The sequence below is a fragment of the Aethalodelphis obliquidens genome, unplaced genomic scaffold, assembly GCF_003676395.1.
Source record: "Aethalodelphis obliquidens isolate GAN/ISIS:26980383/991018 unplaced genomic scaffold, ASM367639v1 scaffold60, whole genome shotgun sequence".
In the NCBI taxonomy this organism is placed as follows: Eukaryota; Metazoa; Chordata; class Mammalia; order Artiodactyla; family Delphinidae; genus Aethalodelphis; species Aethalodelphis obliquidens.
In genome coordinates, this window is record NW_020838004.1 from 5,319,165 (window position 1) to 5,332,500 (window position 13,336).

General features: G+C 35.7%; 1 protein-coding gene across 7 annotated transcripts in view; it reads right to left on the bottom strand.

Moving 5' to 3' along the window:
* The window catches only part of MTMR2 (myotubularin related protein 2), a 110,264-nt gene that overhangs the window by 27,130 nt on the left and 69,798 nt on the right, over positions 1 to 13,336 (bottom strand). For all 7 annotated transcript variants that reach the window (XM_027087840.1, XM_027087842.1, XM_027087837.1 and 4 more), the window contains 4 exons: positions 12,237 to 12,338; positions 11,084 to 11,167; positions 2,841 to 2,990; positions 1,898 to 2,086 (listed from right to left, as the gene is read on the bottom strand). In XM_027087840.1, the coding sequence (XP_026943641.1) occupies positions 1,898 to 2,086; positions 2,841 to 2,990; positions 11,084 to 11,167; positions 12,237 to 12,338 (525 nt within the window). The remainder of the gene's footprint in view (positions 1 to 1,897; positions 2,087 to 2,840; positions 2,991 to 11,083; positions 11,168 to 12,236; positions 12,339 to 13,336) is intronic.

Sequence of the window (13,336 nt, forward strand, 5' to 3'; positions counted from 1 at the left end):
AGTCTGTCATACAGAGTGAAGTAAGTCAGAAAGAGAAAAACAAAACCATATGCTAACACATATATATGGAATCTAAAAGAAAAAAAAAAAAGATTCTGAAGAACCTAGGGGCAGGACAGGAATAAAGATGCAGATGTAGAGAATGGACTTGAGGACATGGGGAGGGGAAAGGGTAAGCTGGGATGAAGTGATAGAGTGGCATGGACAGATATACACTACCAAACGTAAAATAGCTAGCTAGTGGGAAGCAGCTGCATAGCACAGGGAGATCAGCTCCGTGCTTTGTGACCACCTAGAGGGGTGGGATAGGGAGGGTGGGAGGGAGGGAGACACAAGAGGGAGGAGATATGGGGATATATGTATAGCTGATTCACTATGTTATAAAGCAGAAACGAACACACCATTATAAAGCAATTATACTCCAATAAAGATGTTAAAAAAAGACGAGGAATGTAATATTTTGCTCTACCCCCTTTTCTGCCTTATATGCCTCTCTCCATCTCTCATCCTAGATAACATCTTAAGTCTCATTCCTGCTAATTCATGGTATAAGGTTTACGGAAGGGAACAAGTAATTACTGGAAAAATACATGCCAGTCTCTGGGGTACCAGCTTCATATACACGTTGCCTCATTTCTCCTTTAAGGGGAAATACTTACAGTTTAACAGAGAATGTCTGAAATTCACAATGTCCTCAAAACACTAAATAGGACAGAAGTAATTAGGTACATGATCCATAATTTAATTTAAGGATGGTCACCCCAGCTCTGTTTACAATAGCAAAAAAAAAAAAAAAAGAACCTAAATACCCAAAAACAATTGGTGTTAGTAATTATCATGTTACAGATATTTATTGGCATAGAAAAAAACAGCACCAATTAAAAAAAGGAAGTTGCAATTATCCCATTCTGTCTCAAATATATGTGTGCACGCATCTGCACATAGGCCTGGATGTATAACCAAGATTTAATGGTGTTTCTCTCTTATTTAGTTATAGGATTTGGGGTGTTTTAGTTTTGGGGGGACTTTTGGGGTTTTTTCTGCTTGTATGTGAGGCAATTTTTTAAAGCTAAATTGCATCTCTTCTCTTTCCTTCTCCTAAGGTAGATTTTGGCAACTGGACTAGAATTTCTAGTTCCACAATGCTAATATTTATTCTATAGCAGAAATCAGGACCACTGCTCCAGCTAACTGCAAGTTTTCAGTCTGAATAGCTTGTACAGGTGGAGGGCTGCCAGAAGAGGGCAGCACTGGTCACTGAGAACACTGCATGATTTCTCCAACAGTGCTGTGCAGACTTCTTTTGTCAGTCACAAGCTCAGTTTATTGTCCAGTTTGGAGAAGGGAAAGAGAAACTAGTAATTGATGAATACCTATTTCTTACGTAAGTAAGCAGGATTATGCACTATTTTTTATCAGGTGAGTTTTGCCCCTAAAACAACCCTGTTAGTTATTATGATTCTCATTTCACAAATAAGCAAATTAAAGTTACTAAAAGGATTAAATAACTGACTCCACATTATACTGGGATTGACATGTACACACTGCTATATTTAAAACAGATAACCAATAAGGATCTACTGTATAGCACAGGGAACTCTGATCAATATTCTGTAATAACCTAAATAGGAAAAGAATTTGAAAAAGAATAGATACATTTATATGTATAAATGAGTCACTTTGCTGTATACCTGAAACTAATACAACATTGTTAATCAAGTATACCCCAATATAAAATTAAAAAAAAAAAATTTAAGTTACACGATCAAGTAGAAGAGTCAGGATTAGAATCTACACTTTTATCATTGAAAAGCCCAAAGTCTTTCTAGTGCACTGTGGCTCCCACCAAACTCATGAAACTGTAACTATAATCCTAATTACTGGAAGACGATCTCACCTTATTGGCAACAGCATTAACACTTGGCCGGGCGTCAAATATAAACATTTTATGAGATTGGGCATTGGAGTCCATGATGGCTTGAAGGTATTTTTCATCTTCTTTGCTTCGCTTCCCACTTACCCCTACCATGGGCTGGCTACACCGAGTGATTGTGGCTTGACTTTCAGGATGAATCCATGATAAAACCTTAATGGGGGGAAAAAAGTGGCAACACACCCTTTACATGCTCCTCTGTTTATAAGCCTTCTGAAAATCATTACTCTATAAAACTCTGCTTTCTAATTGGATTCAAAGGCTAGCCATAAAAGGATATACGAGGCTGCTATGAAAATCATCACCTTTCTTTCAAGCCAATACTAGCATGTGGAAAACTTGGTCTAATTCATTAATCAGATATTGATTTATGAAAGTCACTGATTATTGGAAGTGTGGTCTCTAGAAAAAAAATAGATTAAAACGGGGCTAAGTAAACCCCACTTTTAAAGTCTGAGTACTGTATCAGCAAAACTGTCCAACTATACAATCTTCAGAATCTGAATTTTTGTACCTAAAATTATTTGAGCTATCTTTCTAGAACACAGTAATTCATCACAAATTTGTAAAGTTTTCTTCTTTCTAGGATTTAAAGGAAAAAAAGCATTTATCACCATGACCAAAGATGTATAATAAGATAAAGAAATAGTGAATACAGAGCCAACTTTGTTTTCAAGTTAAGAACCATGCAGCTCTCTAATATCCATCTCAAATTCTCCAGAAACGTCTTTAGTCCAAGTCTTTCCTCTGGTTTAAATTTTACTAAATAACACATTCTCTAATATCCCCAGAGAAGACCTGCTGCTGTAGCTATTTTTAATCCTGCAACCATTCTCCCATTTGTCATCCTCATCATTATGTGAAGTACAAAAGCAATGGGAAAGTTTCAGCACAGCTTCGCACTTACTGGGATACGGCCCCGTGATCTGAAGGATGCCACTCTCTTTAATTCTTCATCAGGAATATTTGCCGGCACAACCAAGAGGGCAGGGTATGTATCACAAAGCTCATACCGTTCATTTATCTTTGTTATTCTCCAGCTTTCATTTGGAATTCCCTACATGTGAAATAAAACATAAGACAAATTACTGCCCAACAAAAATATTTTAAAACATCAGAACAGAAGCCTCCTATTCAACTTCTCTTTTCTCCACTATGTATCACTTAAGTTGTTGGAATAGTTATTGTCTGCCTGTGGTGACCAGGCTTTTAGGATGAGATATTCTAACACAGGGATCTGTGTTCATTTTGGCATTCAATTTTACGTTAATAGATTTATTAAATCATTAAATACTGATTGAGTGTTGGGTCTGTCCTAAGCACATCAAATGAAAAGCAAGGAAACAGTAAGACTGAAAGTGTTCTTGTCTTTAAAAAGAACACAGTCTCATACAGTTTGACTGGTGAGTAATTCTGCTGCCATTCATCTATACAAAGAAATTTCTGAGGGCAGGCACCAAGAGTCCACCAGAATGCTACATACATGTTTATCACTTATATACCCAAAGTGAATTTTACAGTATTAATAAAATGTTGCTGATATAAAACATATTTAAAAAAACAAGGAAGTAATAGAAGGCAAAACCAAAAAAAAAAAAAGAGGCAAGAGAAACACTTAAAACAATTTTTTAAAAACACATCAATTATTAAACTCATTTGGTCCTTAAATATTTGCCATATTTATAACTAGTATACCACTTCACATATAGGATTACTTAATAAAACACTTTAAAATTTCCATTCCCATTCCATAGAAAATAGAGCCATTATATTAAATGGCTGGAATTAAGAAAATACATATATTTTTAATTTTATTACTTCTGACAACTCAATAAACCGAAAAAGACAAAACTGAAAGAAACCAAATTACAGAAAAAAAAAACCATTTATTGAGCACCTACTATGTGCAGGCACTATGCCAGCAGCCTTTCTCTATCCCTCCCTCCCCCCCCCCCCCCCCCCCCACATATTACTGTATTCAGGTTTCATTACTGTCACTTTATAGATGAAGAAATTGTGGCACAAACTGTAACTTGACCAAAGGAAGTTGTAAAGAATTCCATGTACATTCTAAAACTATCCTTTTAATAAAAAAGGAACATTGTGCCTCAAGAAAAATTCTACTATCCTGGTTCACAAAATTGTTATAAAAATCTGAAATCAAAGGGCAGGAGGTACTCTCCTTTAAAGGGGTATTTCTAAAGTTGTTGCCGAACACCCAGGAGGATATTAAAATTAAGAAAGGAAAATTCCCTTCCAGTAATCATGCGATAAATATTATCAAGAGAGTTTCCACCCATCCCTAGCCAAGGTCTGTCTCTTCATTAGTGCCTTAAATACCATTTACCCCATTTAATTAGCCTGGTCCCAACTTGCTTCCTATGATCTACATCTCTCCTTCCCTCCTGCTTTCCTCAGCTTTCTAGATAACTGTTCAGGTAAGATCCTTACTTATTTCCAGAAATAAAAAAAAGGTTTAAGTAAGAGATGTTTAAAATAAATGTTCATGCTATAATAAAAAATGTACAATGAAAAAAATGAATTCGTAAGTTTATAGAGGTGGTACTCAACCAAGAAACTTGGATACCACTTCTAACTCTCCCTCACCCTCTACTTCCAATGAATGACTAATTTTTATGATTTTTTCTTCCAAAAGTGCCTGAAAAAAGTTTGCTCACGTCTCTCAATCTTCACTTTCACTTCCCTAATTCAGGCCATTGTCACTTCCCTAATTCGGGCCATTGTCACTTCTCTTTTGTCCCTCTGCAATCCATTCTCCACACTGCCTCAAAATTCTTTTAAGATGCAAAAGCTATCACATCATTCTTCTGCCTAAAAACTATCAATGGCTACCTATTCCTTTTCACATAAAGTATAGAATCCTTTATGGGACTTGGCAAAGACCTTCACACTCCTGCTTTCCCCACTGATCTCTGGCCACTCTAGTCTAGCCTATACCAAACACCTTCAGTTTCCAGATGGCTTCATATTCTATCACCAGAGTACTTGCTCTATTATTCACAATATTCATCACTGTGTATTTTGATTGTTAGTTTACTTCTTTGAATCCTCCATTAAACATATGTTCTTTGGGAGTCAGGAGTGTGTCTTTCTGTTTTAGCCACTAGTACACAGTAGGTGCTACATGAATTTGATGAATGAATGAATGCGTGAATGAATAAAATCAATGAACCACAAGGAAGCTTCTACTAGAAGCAAAATTAGTTTCTGAAGTTTTCTTAGAAAATATGGAGTCAAAGCTGAGAGGGTCAGATCTCCTGAGACTCCCATCTCTCTCTCACTGCCTTCCCATATCCTTGAAAAATCACTACCAGGGAGAACTGTTACCACTGAGGTTGTGTCATATTCTTCAGAAAAATGGATGGGTGGGAGTAGAATCATTGACTTAAATTACCTTAATGGCTATTGTCTTCCTCATTCTTAGAGAAGCTGACACACCTAACTGCACTAAAGAAGTGCCTTCCAAGCAGAAAACTGGAGTTGGCTAGTCAGCATATACATTCTTTGTAGACAGTGCTAAAGATATAAGGACAACTGTTGATCTCTGGCATACATCTTTCTTCTCTCCATGCAAATCACTGCCCTTCAGTTAATGTAACCATTTGTCAGTCAATTTACAACCAAATTAACTGGATTATAGCTTTCCCTAGTTACTTACATTCCATTTCTGAGGATAAATTCTGTTCTCCTTTACTGTACTTGAGTGCTCTCCAAATTTGTTAAGCAAGGTATCTACCTTATGATTAATCCTGCAGAAGACCATGCTCATTTTCTATATACTGATTTTTACTATTTTAGCAACTTGATGATTTCTCTTGACCTTATCCACAAATTTCAGGGTCCTCTGTATAATCACTACATGTGTCAAGAGAAAATTAAAGAAATACTCTCTTATACAACAAACAAATGGTTACTAACAGCTTTGCCCATTTAAAAAATATATAATCTAATTTCTTTAGGCACTATAAGGTATAGGTCTACAAATTTAATGTGGCTTTCATTTTGTGTTTCAGCGGCAGCACACAAAAAGCCAACCAATCATGACTTCTGTATTTAGAGCTTTACAATGTAACAAATATAATAATAATCATTTGGATCGATTTCTATGGTTTATAATGTGCCTTTCTGTGTATCACTAATCCTTCAAACAATCCTATAAGGCAGTTCCTATCACCAAGTAAAAAATAAATGCACTGTGACATGAGTGACTCATTCAACAGCACATATCTAAGTGTGAGAGCTAAGCAAGTGCCAGAGATAGGATTCAAAACTGAGTCTTCTAAATGATCTGAAATTAGATTGTGGTGACAGCTGCACAACCTTATGAATATGTTAAAAAACAGTGATGTAGGGCTTCCCTGGTGGCGCAGTGGTTTAGAGTCCGCCTGCCGATGTGGGGGACACGGGTTCGTGCCCCGGTCCGGGAAGATCCCACATGCCGCAGTGCGGCTGGGCCCCGTGAGCCATGGCCGCTGAGCCTGCGCGTCCGGAGCCTGTGCTCCGCAACGGGAGAGGCCACAGCAGTGAGAGGCCCGCGTACCGCAAAAACAAACAAACAAACAAAAAAACAACCAGTGGTGTACACTTTAAAGTAGAAAATTTTATGGTATGTGAATTATATATCAATTTTAAAGAAAAAAAGAACAGAGAGGCCGTGTGTTTTGAGATGGTATAATCTCCAAAATATGTTAAATGAAAAAGAAGGGTACAGTGTGTACAGAATGCTATTATCTGCTTTAAAAAAATACTCTATACACATTATACAAGCTGTGTAGCATAAAATCTCTGAAAGGATATAAGGGTAATGAGTAACATTATTTCCTAAAGGGAGAGGAACTGGGATGGCTGGGGAACAATGTTGGCCGGAAGGGAAACCTTCCTTTCAGTATACTCTTTTATACCTTTTGAATTTTATACAGAGTGTGAGTATTACCGCATCCAATTTTTTTTTTAATTTAAAAGAAGAAAAAAGGAATACTCTGATGCTTTATTTTTAGTCTCAACATTTATATTAAGAGATTACCCTGAATAGCAAAGGAAAAACCATCAACAAAATGAAAAGGCACCCTATGAAATTGGAGAAAATATTTGCAAACCATATACCTGATATGGCGTTAATATCCAAAATATATAAAGAACTTAAAAACAACAACAAGAAATCCGATTAAAAATGAGCAAAGGATCTGAATAAACATTTTCCCAAAGACATACAAATGGCTAGCGAACACATGAAAAGATGCTCAACATCACTCATCATCAGGGAAATGCAAATCAAAACTACAATGAGATATCACCTCACACCTGTTAAAATGGCTAATTACACAGCATTGTAAAGCAATTATACTCCAATAAAGATGTACTAAAACATAAATGAATAATTTTTAAAATAAATAAATAAACAATAAAATAAAATGGCTAATCACCAAAAAAACAAGAAATCACAAGTGTTGGCGGGGATGTGCAGAAAAGGGAGCCCTTGTGCAGTGTGGGAAACAGTAAGGAGGTTCCTCAAAAAATTAAAAATAGAACTACTATATGATCCAGCAATTCCACTTCTGAGTATTTATTCAAAGAAAATGAAAACACTAACTCAAAAAGATATATGCTTCCATTCATTGTAGCATTATTTACAATAGCCAAGATATGGACACAATATAAGTGCTCACTGATGAATAAAGAAAATGTGGTGTATATATATATACACACATATATATATATATATATATAAAAAGAGTGAGAGATCTCTACATATAATGGAATTTTATTCAACCATAGAAAGAATGAAATCTTGCCACTTGTGACAACATGGATGGAACCTGAGTGCACAATGTTAAGTGAAATAAGAGAGAAAAAAGCGAATATTGTATGACGATCTCACGTATATGTGGAATCTTAAAAAAAAAACAAAACAAGAAAACAAGCTCATAGATAAAGGGAACAAACTGATGGTTGGTTGTTGGAAGCTTGGAAGCAGGAGGTCAGGAGTGGGCGAAATGGTGAAGGGAGCCAAAAGGTACAAGCTTCCAATTACAAAGTAAATGTAAGTCACAGGGATACACTGTACAGCATGGTAACTATAGTTAATACTGTATTGTATATTTGAAAGTTGCAAAGAGAATAAATCTTGAAAGCTCTCATCACAAGAAAAAGAATCCTGTAACTGTTTTTGGTGACACTGTCTAGATGTTAACTAGACTTACTGTGGTTATCATTTCGCAGTATTTATAAATATCAAATCATTATGGTGTACACCTGAAACTAATATAATGTCGTATGTCAATTATACCTCAATGAAAACAAGGAAAGAAACAAACAGAAGAAATTATCTTCATTTTGTTCAGTAATAAACTTAAATTTAAAAAAAAGAAGTCTTCTAACTACACCAAATACAGTGTCCTCTCCACTAGACTTTAACTTAGTTGACTCAGAGACAAAGTGTCTAACTCTGCAGTAAAAAGCCAACAAATTAATCTGGTAAATCAAAGACCACAGAGCATCTGTACCATTCAGTATAGAGTTCAATGCTGTATTCTGATTACTGCATTTCCTAATCTCATAATTCTCTTTCTGAATGTGTATAGCTGTTCATTTACTTTTTTTCAATTGGAGTATAGCTAATTTACAATATTGTATTAGTTTCAAATGTACAGCAAAGTGATTCAGTTATAGATATTTTCTCTGATTTTTTTCCATTATAGGTTATTACAAGATATTGAATATAGGTTCTTGTACTATACAGTAAATCAATGTTGTTTATTTTACGTACAGTGGTGTGTATCTGTTAATCCCATACTCCTAACTTATCTCTCCCCCCACCTCTTTCTCCTTTGGTAAACATGAGTCTGTTTTCTATGTCAGTGAGTCGTTTCTGTTTTGTAAACAAGTTCATCTGTATTACTTTTTTAGTTCCACATGTAAGTGACATTATATATTTGTCTTTCTCTGCCTGGCTTACTTCACTCAGTATGATAATCTCTAGGTCCATTCACATTGCTGCAAATGGCAATATTTCATTCCTTTTTATGGCTGAGTAATATTCCAGTGTGTGTGTGTGTGTGTGTGTGTGTGTGTGTGTGTGTGTGTGTGTGTGTGTGTGTGTGTGTGTGTGTGTGTACACCACATCTTCTTGATCCATTCATCAGTTGATGAACAGTTAGGTTGCTTCCATGCCTTTGCTACTGTAAAAAGTGATGCTATGAAACATAAGGGTGCATGTATCTCTTTGAATTAGAGTTTTCATCTTTTCCAGATCACATGGTAACTCTATTTTTAGTTTTTTAAGGAACCTCCAGACTATTTTCCATAGTGACTATACCAATTTACATTCCCACCAAAAGTGCAGGAAGGTTCTCTTTTCTCCACACCCTCTGCAGCATTTATTTGTAGACTTTTTGATGACAGCCATTCTAACCAGGGTGAGGTGATACTTCATAATAGTTTTGTTTTTTTTGTTTTTGCGATACGCGGGCCTCTCACTGTTGCGGCCTCTCCCGTTGTGGAGCACAGGCTCCGGATGCGCAGGCTTAGTGGCCATGGCTCACGGGCCCAGCCGCTCCACGGCATGTGGGATCTTCCCGAACCGGGGCACGAACCCGTGTCCCCTGCATGGGCAGGCGGACTCTCAACCACTGCACCACCAGGGAAGCCCTCATTATAGTTTTGAATTGCATTTCTCTAATAATTGGCAATGTTGAGCCTCTTTTCATGTGATTGTTGGCCATCTGCATGTCTTTGGAGAAATGTCTATTTAGGTCTTCTGCCCATTTTTTGATCGGGTTGTTTTTTCGCACTCACTCTTCAACTTATTCTTTTTCATATTAATTTCTTTCTTTTCATGGACACAGTTATCTCATCTCCTTTCCAAAGTTCTATGTTGAATGCTACTACAACAGACAGCAATTTCTGCCCAGATTCCCAAAGAATATTCTTTATTTTTACAGTTCTACAGACATTTGTTAGATTTTCTGATTGCTTTGCCACCTAATTCGGACACTGGATTTTTGGTTTAGCAAAAATTTTGCAATGTTACGTGTAGACTCTTGGTTTTTAAAAGCTGATCCATTTATTTTGTATTCTGCTTCATATTTTTCCAGCTGATGGTTTTATAACTGAATGGTTTTATAACTGATGGTTTTATAACTAATTTTAAATTTTACTTGCCGCATGCAATTGAGCAACAAAATCAGTTTCAAACCATCTGGATATCTTTAGTTCTCTAGTGATGGTTTTTTATTCTTCCTGGCTTTCTGAAACAAACCTAAAAAATTAGAAGCTTTATAGTAATTAAAATGCAATGTTTAAAATCTAAATATAAAAATCAGAGCCTAATGTTTGTCATATTTGAATTCTAGAATAATTTGAATATCAAATCTAATAATTACCAAGAAACAATCAATGTGTCTGAAAAATTCTCAAGAATGCACAGTGAACATGTGGAAAGTTAAAAATAAAGACTATTTTTGGTAGAGTTTAAGTACTGCAGTATAGGAACTCTGGGAAGTGGTATATTGAGGAAGAATAGGGAGAATGATACACTATAACACAGATTTCAAGACAGAATTCTGCTTTAATCTCCTACTGTGGTGAATCACATTATTAGGTTTTCTAATATTAAGCAAACTCACCTTAGTCGTGATGTATTATCTCTTTTGTATACTATCAGATTTGATTTATTAACATTTTATGTAGAAGTGTGTCCTCTGAAAATGCAGAACTTTCAAAATTTTATGTGCAGCTAAATTATAAGCAGTAGAATTATTAGGAAATGTTTTCAGAATTAAATTATAGGATACCCAAAAAGAAAAATCTGAGTGAATAATGCGAATGACATATAAAAACATTAAAATGTAAATATATTTACAATTTTATTTTTATAATTATTAAACATTTTTTCAATAAACTGATTTACTTGTAAACTCTTAGATAAGTAAAGATTCATGAAAGATCATTGGCATAGTCTGAAAAGTTGTTTAAAGAAACTGAAAGGCAATCAAAAAAATCAAGATTAGCCTTTGTTAAAGAAACAACAAAACCCACAAAACTATATAAAGCTGTTCACTTCTATCCATGAACATTCTGTTGTAATGAAAAGAATACAGAATATTGAAATTCAAAAAAAAAAGTACTTACCTGCCTTCTATACTCTAAAAGAGAGTCATATAGCTTCCACCCATTTTCAGGGAATACTTCTTTGTACTCAAAAGCAAAAAGAGGCTACAAAAAGTAAAGAGTTAATAGCTAAAAAAGACATTTAAGAAGGTAATGAATCAGAAATGTAACCTTATCATACCCCATGTTTTCATTTACTTATCTGTAAGGATATTTTGTATTGATATTCTTCTTTATATTGTTGTTTTAGCTTTTGTTTTATAATTTTGAAAACTTACTTTTTTTTATATTTTCAAGCACAGAAAAGCACAAAGGTCTGCCACCAAGATTTATCAAATGCTAACATATCACCATGTTTCCTTCAGATATCTTTGGCAGCTGTTTTAGGTTTACTTCTAAATAATGAAAGATATTACATAAAAAAGACATCTCCTGATATAATTAATTAGTTTGACATCACAGATATCAGCAGTTAAGCAGCTTTAAGGATTATGCTACATTTTCTAAAACATACTGAATAAACTTTTTAATTTGGGGCTTGCAATCTGTACCAAAAAAGAAACTTTAATTTATCATTAATGTAGACAGAATAGCAGGAACAACTATGATGATAAACACTCAAACTCGAGTCAGAAGACCAGGATTGATTCTAAATTTTACTTCTTACTAACTACGCCACTGAGTCAATTATTTACCTGCTCCTGGTTTCAACTTTAAAATACGGATAAATAATATTTAGCACCACAGAAGCTACTGTAGACGTTAGATTATATAAAATAAATGAGGAAACCTAGTACTGTTAATAGCACACAGTAGGAACTCAGTTCTAAGTATTTATCCACCCTTCCCTCCTGAAATTTCTAGACTTAACTCTCAGCTCTCAATTAAAAAGATTTCACATCCTAATGAAAACCACATACAGCTTTTCATCATGGAAATACCCTGGATAGAAAGATCATACAATGACAGAATGTCAGTCTGCAGGGATGGACCTCAGAAATCAGCTAGTCCAGCTTCCTCATTTTATACCTTAAAAAGCTTGTCCTATAGATTAAATCTAAACTAGACATCTGGCAAAGTGGGACTGTAAACAGAGAGATTCTAAATAGCCTAGTTTCTTGACACTACACCAATAATTATAATATAGCTTTTTCAAAGATGAGAAACCTCTTACCAGGTTATTAGAGACAGGAAATGCATATTTCATTAGATTCTCAAATATAGATCTTCTTGTTCGCCCCTCAGGTTTGTGAGCAAACCGTAAGTTCCGGATATCCTAGAAAAGAGTTATGATCCAAGTCACCTATCATTGTTTGTTCACTTTTTATTTAATGAACAAATAAGGCAACTATTTGTTCATTAAATAAAAAGTGAGTGAATGTGAGATACAAAAATAGACAACAGCTCCTGGAGGCAGGGAAATTACAATGCCTTATTGAGAGAAACAAAAATAAACACAAGACACTCTGATACAAGGCAGAATTCAGAGGATGGAAAATTTCCCTCTGCTTATGAACAAAAGGCCACTGAAGGAGCCAGCATCTCATGGAGGCACTGGAGATTAGAGATACTATATCTGAAGTCATGATATTACATGGCTGATACACACTATCAACACTATGCCCTGGGACTTCCCTGGTGGTCCAGTGGTAAAGAATCCACCTTCCAATGCAGGGGACGCGGGTTGATCCCTGGTCAGGGAACTAAGACTCCACATGCCATGGGGCAACTAAGTCCCCTCACCACAATTACTGAGCTTGCGTGCCTCAACTAGAGAGCCCGCTTGCCACAAACTATACAGCCCACGCGCTCTGGAACCCCCACGCCACAACTACAGAGCCCACATGCCACAACTAGAGAAGAGAAAACCTGCACACCACAACTAGAGAGAAGCCCACGCACCGGAACAAGAGATCCCGCGTGCCTCAACGAATATCCCACATGCCGCAACTAAGACCCAACACAGCCAAAAATAAATAAATCTTAAAAAAAAAATTATGTCCTTTCCCTGTGAAAGCTCAATGTCTGTTATGAATTTCCCTATTAAAAACCTGATTAGCTGTTGTTATATTTCATAAATGTCTTCATTCCCATTATGCTTGGTGATCACTTGCCTATTTACAATCCCTTGCCAGGACTCATTTCCATTGGATCTTCAATTCATTAGGCTCCTGCTACTAGACTGATAGAACCAAACTCTGCCTAAAGGTCTTCCTCCAGTCCACGTCCCAAGTTCTTCAACTATCTACTAGCAAAAACTTTGAATAGTTTGAC